General features: G+C 43.2%; 1 protein-coding gene and 1 non-coding gene across 6 annotated transcripts in view; both read left to right on the top strand.

The window, feature by feature from the left end:
- UBA1 (ubiquitin like modifier activating enzyme 1) overlaps positions 1-18,191 on the top strand; it is a 35,813-nt gene that overhangs the window by 15,442 nt on the left and 2,180 nt on the right. For all 5 annotated transcript variants that reach the window (XM_032963169.2, XM_076070609.1, XM_032963172.2 and 2 more), the window contains 17 exons: positions 890-1,022; positions 2,018-2,115; positions 2,899-3,045; positions 4,350-4,526; positions 5,646-5,756; positions 7,506-7,586; positions 8,129-8,284; positions 8,780-8,945; positions 10,100-10,296; positions 11,534-11,598; positions 11,821-12,016; positions 13,227-13,301; positions 13,806-13,998; positions 14,858-14,946; positions 16,179-16,271; positions 16,697-16,888; positions 17,599-17,700. In XM_032963169.2, the coding sequence (XP_032819060.1) occupies positions 890-1,022; positions 2,018-2,115; positions 2,899-3,045; positions 4,350-4,526; positions 5,646-5,756; positions 7,506-7,586; positions 8,129-8,284; positions 8,780-8,945; positions 10,100-10,296; positions 11,534-11,598; positions 11,821-12,016; positions 13,227-13,301; positions 13,806-13,998; positions 14,858-14,946; positions 16,179-16,271; positions 16,697-16,888; positions 17,599-17,700 (2,271 nt within the window). The remainder of the gene's footprint in view (positions 1-889; positions 1,023-2,017; positions 2,116-2,898; positions 3,046-4,349; positions 4,527-5,645; positions 5,757-7,505; positions 7,587-8,128; positions 8,285-8,779; positions 8,946-10,099; positions 10,297-11,533; positions 11,599-11,820; positions 12,017-13,226; positions 13,302-13,805; positions 13,999-14,857; positions 14,947-16,178; positions 16,272-16,696; positions 16,889-17,598; positions 17,701-18,191) is intronic.
- On the top strand, positions 5,832-5,962 carry LOC116947644 (small nucleolar RNA SNORA35). Its single transcript, XR_004403708.1, has one exon. It is a non-coding gene; the product is annotated as a small nucleolar RNA SNORA35 (small nucleolar RNA).

Raw genomic sequence — 18,191 nt, forward strand, 5'->3', positions numbered from 1 at the left:
AAGCATAGCGTGAAAGTTTACAATGCCCTTGCAGTGTCAGCACTGGTATTATATTTTTAACGCATCATTATTTGAGCTGTGAATTTGGCATGCATCGACACAGGCATCAAGGGCAGAAAAGTGATTGTGCATACACATTGCAGCAAGAATTTTCCATGCCCAACATGTTCAAGCTATTCCAGATTTAGTTTTAATGTCTGGGCTCGCAGATGCGTATTGTTTGTCAATTGCCCATGTTGAACACACTGTTCATCTGCTTCAATTGGCTATAACTGTTTTTGGATGCACTTTTTGAAATTCACACACTGATATTTGTGGTGACGATTTGCTGCCAGTGTTTACAGAGCATCAAGTGATTGATTCCCGATGGCTTTAACCAGTTAATTTTCCAAGAATTACATGAAGGGCACATTATCCAATTACTTTGAAATTAATTAAATCGCATTTGTGCAGTTAATCATTTGTCAAAGTACAGTGTCAAAATTGGTCAACATAAGTACACATTTACATGTTTGTAGCGACTTTCTGTGATAAACATTTTGTGAAAATATGCTTAACTTCTATTCGCTTCTGTATAGAAAGTTTCTCAAATACTGAGCTTTTTATCTTGAAAATCGGTGAAAAAGGCATTTGAATTGACTTAGCCATGATACATGACTACTATTAGGAAGCCACTGGAGCTATACTTTAAAATCTAGATTGAAAACTAATTTCTTTCGAACTGCTTTTTGTGTTTAGTTGGTTGTCCTTACACCACACCTCCAATTAGCATGGTTGGCTATGTTCGGTGCGAAATAAGTTCAGAAACATACATTAAGATCCCTGATAGCTCTTGGGGAAAAGTAATTGGTTTTGGTGATGAAGACAATGGTGATGGATTTGTTTGCAGGACGCCGTTGGAGTTGTTACGTGTCTCGATGAAACCCGGCATGGATTTGAGAGTGGGGACCATGTCATCTTCACTGAAATCCAGGGGATGACGGAGCTCAATAACTGCAAACCTCGGGAGATCAAAGTTCTTGGTGAGACAATCGTTTGATAAAGAAATTGGCCGACACAATCGCGGCCTGCAGTATCTGTGCCAAGCCCAATTCATACGTGGTTGAGTTGATGTATAGGCCACTTAGAACTCCACTGTAATATATTATGGCCCAGGCCAGCCACACAAGGTATTCCCAATAAATCTTCCAAAATCCTATCAATGTTTGTATATCTTGTAATATTAAGTGACACTGGTTGATAGGTTAAATTGTATCATGCCATTACAGATGATATTGATGGTTTTCCCAGTGTAACTTTTTGTTGATGAACGGTAATCCAATGGCTGGTTTTTTTTAACTTCATTTTACATGTAACATACAATGCACTATTTCTTCTAAAATGGTAAAATATTTTTTTTACATAGTATTTCAAAATGTATACATGCTTGTCACACATTTGCAACAGAACTAAACAATTACTCTCATTGCTGAAGGATGCCACGTGCTGAACCTTTTGGTAAACTTTGAAAAGGATTGTATCATAAAATCCACAGCCTTGCACATCATGTCTTGATTCACATCACAAAAACATTGTAGGCTGTCTATATTACACCATCCAGTCGCTAACACAACAACACGAGTGCCTTCCCTCAAGTTCTGCATTTGATAATACAAATTTCGTCGGGGCAAAGACTCAAGTTTGTATAGATTTCCCATCTGAAACTGCTGCTGCTTTCGGTCTGTGTGCGTGTCGGTTGGAGAAGTAGTGGCATCATTGGTTGCACAATTCGCCACTAATATGGCTACTCGGTCCGTTTGCAGCAATACATGTTCGTGGCAATATTTCATCCTACCTAACCTGAGCCTCTTAAAATAGGACGAGGCCTACGAGTCCCTGTGGGAGTCATCTTCTTACCATGAGGAAGTAAAAGTGGTGCTGGCCACACCTATCCCTCATGTCCTATGCAGGCTTTCATTGGTATGCATAAACTACCATATGTTTTTGTCGTGTAAATGGATGGGTTTGTGTCTTTCAGGCCCATACACATTCAGCATCGGGGACACGAGCGGATTCTCAGACTATAAACGTGGTGGTATTGCCACACAGGTCAAAATGCCCAAGAAGATCAGCTTTGTGAGTGCTCATTCATCAATTTGCTTACAGTGATATCGCTAATCCAGGATTAATTATTGAATGCTATTCATGCACGTGGGACTGTTATGAGGCTGAGCTGAGGCTCCAGATTGTTTAATGTGAACATTGTTTTAAGTAACATGTTAGCCTTGTTTCCTGCCACAGTGTAATATATTTTCTGTGTAATCACATGCATAATAGTGCGTGTTTTTCCAATAGAAGCCCAGCCATGTCATCAGGTTCAAAACGATGAACTCCCTGACATTTATATTCTTGAATCGCATAATAAATCTGAGTTAATTTTAAGAATTATAACTATTTCATGAGGTTGTTGATCATGGCAATGAATTATACAAAGTAAACTCTCTTTCGGTTGCAAGAAAAAAATATTGTTAATAAAAATGCTATCTGCACATCTGCCTATGATGTTCTCTTGTCACCATTTTGCCATATGTTTGATTTGAGAGGTGACTCTGGGCTTAATGTGGTACGTTTCTTCTTTGCAATGTCTCATGGGTATTTGTCATTTTCTGTTCTTCGTGCACTGATCACTTGTGCAGTGTCTTCTTTTAGTAGCTGTCTTGCACTGACTTTGTTTTGGTCTCGTCTGCACTGAATGTTTTTTTTACTGCAATCAGGCTTGGTTGTTAGTCACATTATCCCATCCTGTGCCATGCCACTCTGAAGCAGTTGCTCGCTTATTAGCACCTGTCTAAAGTCTTCATGATACGAAGTATATTTCTGTGCATTTTATTTCTACTTTTTTTTATCTACCCACGTTAGAAAACGTTCAGCAAGGCATTGGCGGAACCTGATATGGTCGTGACAGACTTTGCCAAATTTGAACGTCCGGGTCAACTCCACCTCGCCTTCCAGGCCCTACATGACTTTGTCAAAAAGCACAAACGCCTGCCCAAACCACGCAACCAGGTGAGTGAGATGTTAGATGGACTTAGGCTCAGGGCTCCCATGCTTACCCTTAGTCAAGCTCGCTTGTCTGCTCAACATTGTCTCTGTGCAGTGTTTTAGGAAACAGAATAACATTGTAAAAAAAGTGTTCGTTATGTGTGTCTTGCCATGTTTGTGACAATAACTTGGGAGTGTTAATTTGCATTTGAAAGTCTTTTCAAAATGCAAATGATGCAGGTGGTGGGCTCTCCAATGAAGTGATGATCTAAAGAGTTTTTTTTTATTCGTGGCTTAAAATGCAATCTAGGGTATGACATTAACATTTTCATCATTAAAAACTATTGAGTTTTTGAGGTTTTTAAAGATCTTCGGATTCTTGTCTCAAACCGTTAAAAATGTTGCTGTAGCAGGACAATTTAGAGCCTGTATAAATGCATACATTAACAGATATGTCTGTAACCCCCTTGCTGTATCGATACTGGTAATAATGACATAATACGCCAGATTTCGCAGACATGTCCACAACTTTCATACCACTTCTGATGCATGTCACAGCGACATGGTGATATAATAACCCATCATCCCTCCCCCTAAATCTTTCGATTGCACACTTGCTTTACCTTACTAGGCTTTATAATTAATATTCTGTCACTATTTTGGTTGTCTGGGTGAGGCTTTCGCTTAAAAGAAACGACTCGTAGTTTGAACGTTGCACTTTTAAATCTTAGTTGGAGAAGATGTACACGTTACAGCCCTTTGTCAAGCCACTCTTGTATGCGGGCCTCCCCAAGTCATGCGAGTCATGTGGGTTATTTGAGCATACGTCACCACGCTGGTTAGTTCGGGTTGGTGAAGGGGGGGAGCATAGATGTGGGAGTACAGTGATGGAATTTTATGCATTTCCCTTTACTGTCAATTACACAGATCTCGGCTGATCATATTTTTTTTGCAGGTAATAAAATTCATATCACTTTTTTGCAAGTCAATTGTGAATATGTAATATATGTATATGCAAAGTATTTTGCACTGTACGTAGCCAACCGTGCTAATCGGAGGTGCGGGGGAAGGACATCATACTAAACATAAAAAGCAGTTGGAAAGAAATTCTATGTTGCTGATAGTCCCCACCAAAAGAATTGGAATTTGGACCACTGATTCAGAGCTGCCAACAGAAATGAGCATCATCCCCTTGGCTTATTTGAGTGGTGAGACCCCTAGACTTGGCATTTACCAAAATCCACCATTCGTTGCCCTTGCGTATTAGTTGACATTGCCCACTCTGCTGTTGTCTCTTGTGCTTCTGTCACCGCGTGTTCGTCACGCAGGCTGACGCAGACGAGTTGGTTGTACTGGCACGGGGGCTGAACGATCGCGCCACTAGCGCGGCGCGGCAGGAGCGGCTGGATGAGGCGCTGGTGACCGAGCTGTCCTTCAGTGCCATGGGAGACCTGGCTCCCATCAACGCCTTCATCGGAGGCATCGCGGCCCAGGAGGTCATGAAGGTAGGTGGTTCTGTCACATCAACTGATGACGACTCGCTACATTGTCGGTTATTGTGATTGAGAATAGTAAGCTGTGCTGGAAGAGACGACCAAATTAAACGAGCACAAGATAAGAGTGGTTGTCGAGCGTGTGACCTGTAGGGTGCGTTTGGCGTTGTATGCAGCTTGCTTGGAATAGTGTACAGCTACAGGTAACTATTGTCTTGCATGGTAACAAACAGAACCCTTAAATTGAACTATTTTGAGCGGAAAAATAATATTTTACAAATGTGTTCATATTTTTTGCCAAGTCTGGAGGTAACAGAAACTGAATTTGCACTGCCACAATGATGAGAGTATTGAACCCTTCTCTCTGAGTATTTTTAAATGCTGACAAACAATACAATTCTGAGCGGCATTGTGCACCTTATCCTGGTTGTCTGGGTTCAGTACTGGCTTTTATTTTGCGTTAATCGTTCCTGTTTTTTCCATAAATTGGCTAAACCACTCCTTAAACTACCTACCACTTTTAATTTGTTGCAACAAATTTGAAATAAAACAACGTTAATAAAAATCGCAAATATAAATTGTATGAATATCTAAGTGTAGTGGAGCATGCCTGTGATATTTGAAAGCAGGGTCTATGGTTCAGGGTCTATAGTTCACACAGTTTGAGTTGTATGAAATGCCTATCGTGAGGGCAACAAGTTTCCCATGGGATTCGGTATAGCCAAGAAGGTTTTTGAAATCTATATGTACGGAGTGTGATACTCTTGTGGTGTTTTCCTGCCAATCATTCTTACACATTAAAAATTATTATATTAAAATAATAAAATCTACTCGTACACATATCAAATGGTGTGTATACGAATTTATTATTTACAACTTAAAGCAAATGATGTGCAAATATGATCTTTATGATAATGGAACAAATGAGACCGAACAAGACAGACAATGCAAACAACATAGACACATAATAATTAATTATTGAATCACAATAGTTACCTGCAGGAGGTAAAGCATAACATTAATTATAAATATGAATAAATTGCAGACCAAACAGTTCACGTTTCAACAAATGTTCCTAGGATACCCCTCGACTTCAAACATTTTTCTTGAGCTGTGTTTTTGCTCTTTCAGGCTTGTACTGGAAAATTCACACCTTTGACCCAGTGGCTGTACTTTGATGCACTGGAGTGCCTTCCAGAAGAGGGGAAGGAAACACTTCTCACCGAGGAAAGCTGCAAGCCAGTAAGTCAAAGTCTCGAGTCTTAACGTGTCTATCTATGTACATATGTTGGACTTCCTCTTTAAACTTTTTTTTGCCAGCACTGATCGTTATCCGTAGTGCATTATGGTTGCACTTTGGACTCCATTACAGTGCCAGATCAAACTCATCCTCTGAAGAAGGGCTAGGCTTATCAGTAGCCTGGCTCTTTCTAAAGTGATGAACAATGCTCTCTCTATTCTATTATTTAATATCTTTTCTTTTTACCGAAAGAACCAAAAAGTAACGCTCTCTCTCTCTTCATAGTAGAAATATGGTTAAGAAACGAGGGGGGGCATTCTTGAAATGTCCACTCAGCTGAGCAAGTACCACCAGGGTGTGGGCAAGACTGTAGATGGCAGTGCTCTTTGCCTCTTTAAAAACCACATGCCTTTTGACGATGCTGTGATGTGGCGAGTATTTCGGCTGCCTTTTTAATAAGCCACCTGCCCCCAGCCATGGGTTAACAAGTCCTCAACGACAGAGAAGGCGGAAGACGATGCGAAGATCTCAACGCTTTAAAGGTGGACGAAGGCTGTAGCAGAATGATATCTCCAATCGTTTTGGTTTCCTTGCCATTGGATCCATGGTCCCGTTCTGTCAAGAACTGTGGAAGCTATTATGTAACAGCTTCTCCGCAATAAATGAAATCACGCATAGGCATCTTTCATGGAAGGAACAACAGCTTCCAGCACATCACCTTGGATGGAGACGGTCTATTTAAAGGGTCCAAACATTTTGAAACTCAGCGGCGGAAACAGGAAGAGTGGGAACGGCAGAAACAGCAACGTTGCAGCCCAACTGACTAATCTTCAGCCATATTCGTACCCACAAATAATCCAACTTTTTATGGAAGACACTCATCCTCGATTTGCGAGGGAGAGCCTATGATGATGAACTTCTTTCGCGCACTGTATATCGTCAACCGTGCTAATCGGAGCAGGCAATTTGTGCTGCCAATTCTATTGTCTGTTTGTAAATGCATATTATTAAAATATATATTTAGTATTTTTATGAATAATACCACTTGATGCATACTAAGTTAAATTGTGACTATATTGTGGTCATTCATCATAGCCTAACTTGACATTTCGTATCCTAATTGGAAATGTCAAAGTCCATCATTTGGGATCAGTAAAGTGAGTAGTACCTAAATCTTGACTTAAAGCTTTCGTGACTGCAGGAATTCATATTCTTTGGGTCTATCGGTAAAGTCACGTAGATAGAAAAAATAATAATAAATAAAGTGAATAAAAAATGACGATTGGCTTATGTTGCGATAGAAACGTCGTGATATTTTTTTAATCACTTTATTTTTATTATTTTTTTCTATCTGCGTGACTTTACCAAAAGACCCAAAGAATATGAGTAGTACCTCTTAGGGTCAGCGATGGTTCTCATGTAGTTAAACCCGTGCCATATCACTCATTTCAATAATTTCAAACGAATAGGTTCTCACTGCTCAGTGATCATTATAGCATAATTCTAAGTTAGCAGAATAAAAAATGAATGATAATAGTGCAATTGCAAACTAAGGCTTGAATTTGAAAAAAAATTAGCATCCTATTACCGGTCATAATGGGTTTTGTTGGTGTTTTTCTCTTCATATTATGCAAAGCAAATATGTTATTGATTTTGCTGTGTGTGACCATTAGAGTAGTATATGCCTATTGATTTCATTCGAATTGCACAGTGAAGCAAGCTCTATGAACCTACCTTTTGTCCTTCTGCAGAAAGGCTCACGGTATGATGGCCAGATTGCAGTCTTCGGAAGCGACTTCCAAAAGAAGCTTTTCGCTCATAAGCTCTTCCTGGTGAGTGAAGCAGGAGGTAACAGAAACGGACTTTGCCACAATGATGACAGTATTGAACCCTTCTCTCTGAGCATTTATACATGCTGACAAACAATACAATTCTGAGTGGCATTGTGTAACCTATCCTGGTTGTCTGTGTTAAGTACCAGCCTTTATTTTGTATAAATTGTACCTGGTTTATAACTTAAATGAGCTAACCCACTCCTTAAGCTACCTGACGATACTTATATTTACAGCTTTCTTTAAAATCGATTGCTTTTAGTCAGGCAATGACATGTATTCATGCTCACTACTTATTATATAAGCTTTGTCCATTTGCTTTGAATACATCGCATATTATGCCATATGTGTTTGCAGACCAAGTCAACTTTGTGATGAGCAGCTTTATTGGCTTTTCTGTTACAAAGGGGTGAATCATAGCTTCCAGATATAAAGGAGGAAGGTTATTCCAACTTGAACTTGAAGCTATTTTGTAGTAAGCTCGGGATGGTGCATGTTCTGAGTTGGGACCATGACCCTTGGTTGACTTTTTGTCACGGCAGGTTGGGGCGGGTGCCATTGGTTGTGAGCTGCTGAAGAACTACGCCATGATGGGGCTTGCATGCGGTGAAGGCGGCATGATCACGGTCACCGACATGGACACCATCGAGAAGTCAAATCTCAATCGGCAGTTTCTCTTCCGCAGCTGGGATGTACAGGTGAGCACTAAGATGCATGTGCGTCTCATTCATAACGGCCATTCACCTCTCACGTGCCAGTCGTTTGTAAAATGTTGTTGTTAAACTTGCCATTTGTTCGACGATTTCATTGAATTATTCAGGCACTTCAAGGCTGGTGAAAACTGGAGATGTCAGAACTAGAGTAAAAAATCTATTATTTTTTTAAGTTTTGAGAATAAAAAAACAAATGTAATAACATTAAAAAATAAAGAGCAATGTATTCAAATAGATATTTTATACCTGTTAGGTTTAAAGTGCAAATTTGCCTTACATCTAGCATTTGCTTTGATGGAATAATCGGTTAATGGTCCACTGAAAAGTTATTTAATTATTCGATATTTCAACCGTCTACACTGACATCACCAAGCATTCAATGCATGCTTTAATCCTCACGTCTTTGACCGCGCCGGCACAATTACCGATAGGCTCCTCCATTCTATTGTGGACCCGCGAACGTTGGATCGTGTGCCGCAGAAAATGAAGTCCGAGACGGCGGCCGCGGCAGTGAAGAAGATGAACCCGGAGTTGCACATCACGGCGCACCAGAACCGCGTGGAAGCCGACACGGAGCGCGTGTACGACGATGACTTCTTTGAGGGCCTCGACTGTGTCAGCAACGCCTTGGACAACGTTGACGCACGTGAGTCGGTCGTGGGGGTTTGGCGGGGGTGGCGCACGGATGGAGGTGGCGACGCCAGTTGGTGCCGCCGTTGGCTGTGCTCCCCGGTGTGCGCGCAATGTGTTGTGTCGCCAGAAGCCTCCGCCAATTTACGGGATACGTGTATTCAAGAAATTCGTTTATTCAGGTGCGAAGGTCATACAAAAATGTATGTATGTGTATCTATGTTGACCTTCTTTCGCACTGTACTTAGCCAACCGTGCTAATGGGAGGTGTGTTGGAAGGACAACAAAATGTACATCTCATAATTGCTCTGAAGTAATGAGTTGAGTTGAGCTGCTTAATACAGCAGTTGTCTCCCTACTCATAAGCTCTTGGATGGTACTGACATTTCATTGGTAAAAGTGTCCCTTGATTGCAGGGGTAATTCTTTCCTTAGGACAATCATTGTTGACTGTTCACAAAATTGTACTGATTTTAGCTGACATTTTATTTCACGCCCAATTATGAGTCTATCATTCTAGCCACAGCGCCATCTGGAGAGATTGTGTGTTTCAGACGCGGAATGTACTCGATGGGATCATTGCAAAACAACGTTGGTTTTCCTAAATTCAGACAGATGGCAGCAGTGGGTCAGTGGTTCAATAATGGTGACAGTGTGTGAAACAAGATATATATAAAAAAATGTATGTGCAGCCCAATCATTAACATAAGATTTTTTACAAACTGCTCTGCAGATTGTCTTAATGTTAAACAGACATTTGCCCAAATCTAGAAGTATACCTCTGCTTGTCTACATTCAAAAAAATTGCAGCCAAAATTAGTAATCATAACATGAGCAGGAGTGGTGCTGTCCTTACTACCCCTTTGTGTGCAATGCGCGGGCATTGCAGTTAGCCAAGCACCTACTTCGGCGACTAAGTAGGTGCTTGGCTAACTGCATTTTCATGAAGTTTAGAAAGCTACATCTTGGTTTGCATAACAGTCGTGCACTGATTAGCACACTGCACTTTCATTGTCGGTTGCTTTCCTTGGCCTGGCGTAAGTCAGTCAATTGAATACCTTGTGTGGTGTGCTTCCATTGGGAGGACGAAGGAAGCCGGGCGTGGTTCTGGCCATAGCAAACCTCTTCGTGTGTTGTGCTGGCCTTAATTGTGTTTGTGTATGTGCGCCAGGCATGTACATGGACCGGCGGTGCGTTTACTACCGCAAACCGCTGCTGGAGAGCGGCACGCTGGGCACCAAGGGCAACGTGCAGGTGGTGCTGCCCTTCCTCACAGAGTCGTACAGCTCGAGCCAGGACCCGCCCGAGAAGTCCATCCCAATCTGCACCCTCAAGAACTTCCCCAACGCCATCGAGCACACCCTGCAGGTGTGGGCCAGTTGCATGGAGCTATCGTTGAGAAGAGTTCACGTAAACGGGGACACGCATCCCGCACAGGATGAACCGCCCTTATTTTATAGATGCTAAAATGGACTGTTTGACCTGGTCTAAAATGGGTTTGAAACTTCGTTAATGATCATTTTTATTTGAAGTCACTTTCAGGATGGCAACCATTGGTACCCACTGGGATTTTTGCACACGGCGTTGGTGTACGGTGCTTTTTCAGGAATATTTTGCTGTTTTTTCCTGGATTTTCTGTTCGCACAGTCACATAGTCACTTTAAGATGTTTTCTTGTTCATGTTTTTTGTTTGTTGCGGTTGCACCCGATTCACGAGCCGGATGGCTCGCAGGGCTATACCAACATAAATGAAAACTAAAAAAAAACTTGTGACATGGCAGCGGCGTGTTTCATACGCAATGTCAAGGCGGCGATACATCATGGGCAGCATAAGGTTGTGCAGCACCTTCCTGCACAAATCATTGTGGTATAAGTATCAAAATCTTTATTTAGACTGGAGGAATCCAGTGAGCTCTGAAGCTCTTTTTCAGAGATGTCTAGTACGATAAAATAACCCCCAAGACCTGCTTGGCATGGGCAGGCCCTCATCCAGCTATGGATCGATGAACAGGGCCATAAGATGTACGTGGGATATGATGGGAAGTGGTTTTAAGTTATTGGATCTTGGGCGAGAAGGAAATTAGTCATTGTTTCAGAGGTGAATTGACAGTTTTCCATTTATAGGAGGAAATGAAATCTGCCACACTCCTGTTGATTGGTGTATTTTTGCAAAGAAATAAATGGCACCAATTACCAATGTGTCATTAGTATAAGCTTACATGAGACCAATTTATAGCGAGTAATGTCATCCCGCTTGGTTTGATAATGTGAATGTCACTTAATGGGAAGCCAATAGTGGTTGTCTCATGAAGAATGACCCCTACCATGCAATTGTGGAATTTCTGTCATTGGCTCATAGCTGCCAACAGATACAAATGATTTCCTTGTGCTTGTTTGAACATGGAAAAAAACGTTAACTTTTTACCTCATGATATTAATTCACTGTGTTAATTATCTCTTGAGTTTAAAGTGCTGGTATCTTCCTGGGAAATTCTTTGTTTGAATATGGATGCTGTAAATTGGCAACTTTTGCTCCTGCTGTTTGCATCTTTAAGCATCTTATAATGCTTAAACAAGCGCTCACACGGTGGTCTGTCTTTTGCAGTGGGCACGTGACGAGTTTGAAGGCCTTTTCAAGCAGCCTGCAGAGAACGTCAACCAGTACCTACAGTGAGTACACCGTCAATGAACACACGGTCATTCTGAGTTCACTTAACTCAAATTTAATCTGCATTACTTCACGCGGCATCTGCACCATCATAAAATGGTAGGCTTATTGCGACCACAGGCCGCATAACATGAGCTTGTGGGCCACATATTTCCCCCGGGAAATAGGTTCGACATCCACAGCGATGTCACAATGTGTCCATCACCGTCGTTCAATTTTGCCAGGGACCCCAAGTTTATGGAGCGCACACTGAAGCTGCCCGGCACACAGCCGCTGGAGACGCTTGAGGCCGTGCGGCGTGCCCTCGTGCAAGAGCGGCCCAAGAACTGGGAGGACTGTGTGGCCTGGTCTCGCAATCACTGGCAGCACCAATATAACAATAACATCCGACAGCTGCTGCACAACTTCCCGCCCGAGCAGGTGGGTGCAGTAGTAGCAAGCGTTGTGGGGTTTGTGCGGCGACGTGGGCTGTGTTTCGTTGCGTGACGATCAAACTGGTACTTAATTCTGAGAGCTCGGATTTAGTGCAGAAGCAAATTTAATCCGATTACTTTTTGTGCAGTCGTTGGTGATTGGGCATGAGACCACTTGCTGCACTTGAAAACCTGGTTTAATTACGAGGGGCTGTGACTGGGTTTCAGGACGTCAGCAATACCCGCTCCTTCCTATGACCTCTTCAACCACCCGGCCACCCACATTTGTATTTCTAATGGTGTTCGCTTTAAGCGTCTGATATTTTCCAACTCTCGTAAGCATTTGATTTTGTTCATCTGCATTCATGACTGAGCCAGTGAATAGAAATGCAATATTCCTTTGTCGGAGCCCAGTCAACTCCATATGACAGCTGCTGTTGGATTTATTAATAAGTGGACATTTTATTGAATAAGGGGAGGATGGAGGGTTGAATCAATCCCCCTCCAACGTATGAAGTCAAAACGTTCTGATTGCGAATAATCAACTCTGATCAAAACACTACAAGTCTGATAGATTTGGCTTTAGTGGATCTTAATGTCCACATCAGAGCAGTACGTCAGTACCTCTGCAATCGTAGCTTCAAGTGCTCCATAGTACCATGTCACCGGCCACACGAGCACTCTTTGACACACCCGTCTTGGCTGGATCGGATGCGTTTGTGTTGCGCTGTGTGTTCTTGGATTTTCCTCAGCTTGCTAGCATGTCCGCTGAGTCGTCGTGTTCCTGTCAGAACAATGTCTGCCAGCAGCAGCAGCAGTCCTTGTTTCCTATTGTCATCAACCATTTCCTGCCACCTGGAGGAGGGAAGCCGCGTGCAACTAGGCCGATTGTGCGTGCTTCTGTTTGGCATGACATGTTTGTAACTGACCTAAAAATGTCCATAATAGAGGTTTTTGGGTTAATATAAGTGTCGTTAAACCCACCACCACCAGGTTTGTCACGTAAGCAATTTGTTCCTAGTCCATCACACTGGTGTGTTGGAGAGTAAACCCACAACATTTACAATTCGAGCACCGTGACGTTTTGCCGGCAGTTACAACCAGCGTCATCAGGCGACAGCCAGAGTTGAGGAGAAATCCTCCTCCTGTTTCGGTCTTAATAAAAAAAAATTACTGATAATTTTAAAAAAATGTCTCATCACCCCGCCCCGCCACAGCTCACAAGCTCTGGTGCTCCCTTCTGGTCTGGGCCAAAGAGGTGTCCTCACTATCTCGCTTTCGACGTCAACAACGTGAGTACATTTATTTCATATCCCCCACAGTGACGCGCAAAAGGCAAATGTGGTGTTCACTTGCATGGCAGCGAGGTCCTAAATGGGTAGGAAGTGTTGCAAAGCGTTGAAAATGTGATGAGAAAATGTATATGAATTGTAAGCTTATTCTCAAATACAAGAGTCGCTTTATTGATATAAGTAGTATTAATAGTGTCAGGAAGATTATGCATAATGTGCAACTCGTACCGCGAGAGGGTAAATGTAATTTAAAACGTTTCCTTTGTTGGTTCTCACATATCTGCCCGAGCAATTACATTAGCTTGATTGTGGTTTGGAATTCGATTTAACAACATTTTTGCCTTTGCCCATATTTTTTGTATCAGTTGTATGTATTTTTTGTGAGCGTAAGAATTTCTTTTAAACACTGAAACAATGCATTTGTACAGACTTGGTAAACAAGTGAATCTTCGGTGTGTGGAGCTGTTTGTAAACACTATCTTTCTCTCTATGCCGGATGGCCAGGTCCTGCACATGGACTACGTGATGGCGGGGGCGAACCTGTTCGCGACGATGTACGGCATCAAGGGGTCGCGCGATCGTGTTGCCACCGCCGAAGTGCTCGCCCACGTCAAGGTGCCTGAGTACGTGCCGCGGTCCGGCATCACCATCCACGTCTCGGACCAGGAGTTGCAGAATGCGGCAACTGGCTCCATGGGTGAGGAACGACACACATCTGTTATGTTCACAGATGCGTGCACACACACACACACACATTCAGACGTCTCCCATTTTCGACTTGGTAGACCAGAACCGAGTAATTGTTGTGACGCGAGTCCCGTCCCTCCGATTAGCACGGTTAGCTACGTACTGTGCAAAAGAAGTTCGACGTATATACAACTAACTTCGGTTGGAATGGCATAAGAGTGATGCGGCCAACAACCACGCTCAGCCACATTTGTCTCCCTTGTGCTGATGGTCATTCACGCAGAGCAACGACAAGTATTTCTCGCAGGCTGCGTGATAACGCTGGCCAATGATGTGCATAGCTGTGGAGTCTAACTCTGGTCATCACGATTGTAAAACGAACCAATGTGCCACCGTTCCAAATACACACGCTCCTACAGAAACTAAATCGGCGCTGCAATGATTAGTCATTAAGTCAACAAAAACAGTAATACTTTTTTGTGGTCCATTACTTGGGCCCCTTTAAAAATGGCAGTCAACCACATACATCCTGCAAACCACACCCAGCGAGACGAGGCTGATGATGCCGATGGCGTCACCAAGCCCTGCCCATCACCTCCCGTCCAGTGGCACATGTGGGAACAGCAGTAAAACCTTTTTCCACAACTTTGTTATCACAGCTGCATTGACTTTTGAGCATTATCCCCTAAAATCCATGTGCTATTTCTGCGTGCTCTAGATTTCTTCCACGTGCAAATTTAGTCAAAATTACAATGGCCATACATCCCAATGTAGCGCTCACCTGAAAAATTATTGATTGTCTGAGAGCAGCATGGTTGAATAAAGGGCGTTTATCTCTTTATTTTCTTTCATGTTGTTTTTCTTGCCAGACGATGACAAGCTGGAAGAAGTGAAGAACACCCTCTCGTCGTTGGACACCCTCAACAACTTTAGGATGGTGCCCATCGAGTTTGAGAAGGTAAGCACCGGAAACCGCTTCAGCTGTGCTGCTCGCTAATCCGTCTCGGCAGCTGCTGTACTCGCCGTGACCCGTGCACTCCTCTTGAAAGGCAGGGCGATAATCCTCCCTGTGGGTAACATAATTCCCACGTCGCCCGCATACTCAATGGTGCCCTCGCTTCACGGCAAGTGCCCGACAGACACCTGCAGTCCCCTCCCTCCGCTCCGCGGCCGCGGCGTTGTAAGCGGTGCTCACTCGCACAGCCCCTGGGGAGCCACACCGTCGAGCCCGCTCACTACGGAGCCAAGTGTGCGCGCAGTTTCCACTCACCCAGTCACGTGTGCACCGGGTGAGGAAAGCACGAGCCATTTGCTGCAAACCGGATGTGAAAGACATTTTGTGGTGCTGTCACTTGCAAAAGTAGAGGCTTTCTTTTGGTGCTGTTACATCCAACATTTCCTACCTAAATTAAAATGTTTATAATGTTTTCATGTTGGACTTCTTTCCCACTGTACATAATAAAACAACCCCTTCAGTAATTTAGTGCACACTAGCTTTACGACCCGGCTTCGCCCGGGACTTGTCTTGGATTAATACATGGCCTACACGGAGGGTGGGGGGCGGATGCGTGACGTCAGCAGGCACACTGCGTGACGCTGCCGCATGCGGGTGACATCACAGATGTGACGTCACCGCTCACTTACCGTGCAATATATATCTATTATTGCGCCCCCCCCATAATGCAAAAGTATATTTTTATACTTTTTGCATTGTGTACACTCTGGAAGCTACCCACATGCCAAACTTCAAGTTTTTTGCATGTCGGGAAGTATGCTAAAAATTTCGAACAGACACACATTCACAAATTTCCCTTTTTTATATATATAGATAAGACATGGAAAGCTGGGTTTCTGCTTTAACCATGGTATGCCTTGATTTTAGTCATTCGTCCTCATTAAAATGGCCTCTAACTTTCCATCGGCTACACGACCTTGAGGGAGTGTATCATTGTAGCAGCATTGCTTTAATGCCAGCAAGGCAATGGTTTGGGGAGGCTTTCACCCAATAGCAGATAGATGATAATTATGATTTTCATTTGAGTAGTTTTGAATAATTAATGAATATAGATCGTTGTATTGGTTTTAAATGATGAAAAGAGTAGCTTCAGTGTTGTTGCGCTGCGTGCCCCGACTGCGCGCGCCCCTGGCTCCGTTCAGCTTTTGTTTAACGTGACCTGGCGACCTTCACAGGACGACGATGCGAATTTCCACATGGACTTCATTGTCGCCGCCTCGAACCTGCGCGCCGAGAACTACGACATCAGCCCTGCCGACAGGCACAAGGTGCAGCTTTTGCCCCCTCTATACACTACACTCATACTTGTTACACAGAGTACTTCTTAAATAAATATTTTTCACAAAGCCCTTTTATTCACATTACTTCTTAATGACTACTATATGTCGCTTTGGTTAGAGTGGTATCAGGTCAGCCCATCATTTCCCATGGGTTACTAAAACCGTGGATAGCCAGTAGTGCTTATGTTGTGGATAGACTGGCTGTTGGTTGCTGGCCACTTGGTAATTTGGGCTTTTAGACCTGTACTCAACAACCAAGGTAAAAACAAAAATACCAAATACACATTTTGGCCTTTTAAATATAATTCTCCTGCCGCTTCTTAGCTAGCGCCCACGGAGGTTGACGGACGAGCCGGGCAGTTTGGTCGATCGCTGCGGTACTAACCTGGGGCTTGCGACTCCTTGCCACGCAGAGCAAACTGATCGCGGGCAAGATCATCCCGGCCATCGCCACGACCACGGCGGCCGTGGTGGGGCTCGTGTGCCTGGAGCTCTACAAGATCGTCAACGGCAACAAGAAGCTCGAGTCGTTCAAGAACGGCTTCATGAACTTGGCGCTGCCGTTCTTCGGCTTCTCCGAGCCCATCGCTGCGCCCAAGCACGTGGTCAGAGGCACCGCTTGCGCCAGCGGACACCACCGCCGGAGTCCACATTTGCATAGTTTGCGCTTGTCCACAGTGACGTGTAGATTCGTTGTAAAGTACGTGGCCAATTGTTTGATAAGACTCGAAGAATCTGTGCAACACTTTACAGGTTGCTCAAATGCATTTGTTTCTTATGTAATGTCATGCATACTCTTTAAATATCTCGAATGTAGGTGTGTCATCCTATCAAAAATTGCGTTCAAGTAATTGCGTGCTATTCTCATCTGATTTTAATAAGCACCTAAATGAGCAAATATGAACTTTTTGAATTTATCATGTGTGCTATTTGTTAAAAAAAATGTATATAAGCTTGAGAGTGGAATTTATAATTTTGCTTTTATAAGAACCTGAATATGCGTTGTTACTATTACAATTAACAAACTGCCTTAGAACTCAAAATGCCTAATATAATGTCATGGACAGTGGTGCTTCAAAGCATGGAGAGGAGGGCAACATATTTTGAAGCTTTACAGCATGGTTACTCAATATAGAATTTTTACCTAATACAAATATGTTTTGAACATATTGAAGTGAAAGAAATAACATTTGAATGTAATGTGTAAGTGCAGTATGTATGTTGAACTTTTGCACCGTACGTAGCCAACCGTGCTAATCGTAGGTGCTGTGTTGGCTGGTTTTTCTAAGGCGGCAAGGTGCTGTTGTCATTTCAGTACTACGACACAGAGTGGAGCCTCTGGGACCGCTTTGAGGTGAACGGCATCCAAGAGAATGGAGAGGAGATGACACTCAAAGAATTCACGGCCTACTTTTTGGTGCGTTCACCGACATAATCAACCGTATTGTGCACCCCGTGGTTAAACGCCCGGCCATTCAGACTTGGCCTTTAGAGCCGTCAGCTCCTCAACATGAATGGCACCTCTGTTGTGCGTGGATGTGGCGGCAGCGGCTAAAGATTTCCCTCGCTTTACGCGGGTTTAAGTTTGTGCGATTTTTGTTTTTATGCAGTTCATCTATTTCGACTCCAAATTTGCTTCGTGCTGTTTTGAATTCAATCATATGCGGCGATGCGGTCGGACATGGGACAATATTGTGCGTACTGTTTGCGCTACCCTGCACGCATGTGTCTTGTGCGGTTTAAAAACCAAAAAAATTCGGAATGCATTTTAACACATAAAGCGAGGGTGACCTGTGGATTGATGTTAAGTGCTTGAACACTTATTCGTGATTTCCCGACACTTGGTATGTGAATTATGTGAGGCCACCTACATGAGGCCAAGGGGTAGGTAATTGACCAATCTGTCCT

Source organism: Petromyzon marinus, chromosome 30 (assembly GCF_048934315.1).
Source record: "Petromyzon marinus isolate PM22_M1 ecotype Great Lakes invasive population chromosome 30, UKy_Petmar_22M1.pri1.0, whole genome shotgun sequence".
Classification (NCBI taxonomy): domain Eukaryota; kingdom Metazoa; phylum Chordata; class Hyperoartia; order Petromyzontiformes; family Petromyzontidae; genus Petromyzon; species Petromyzon marinus.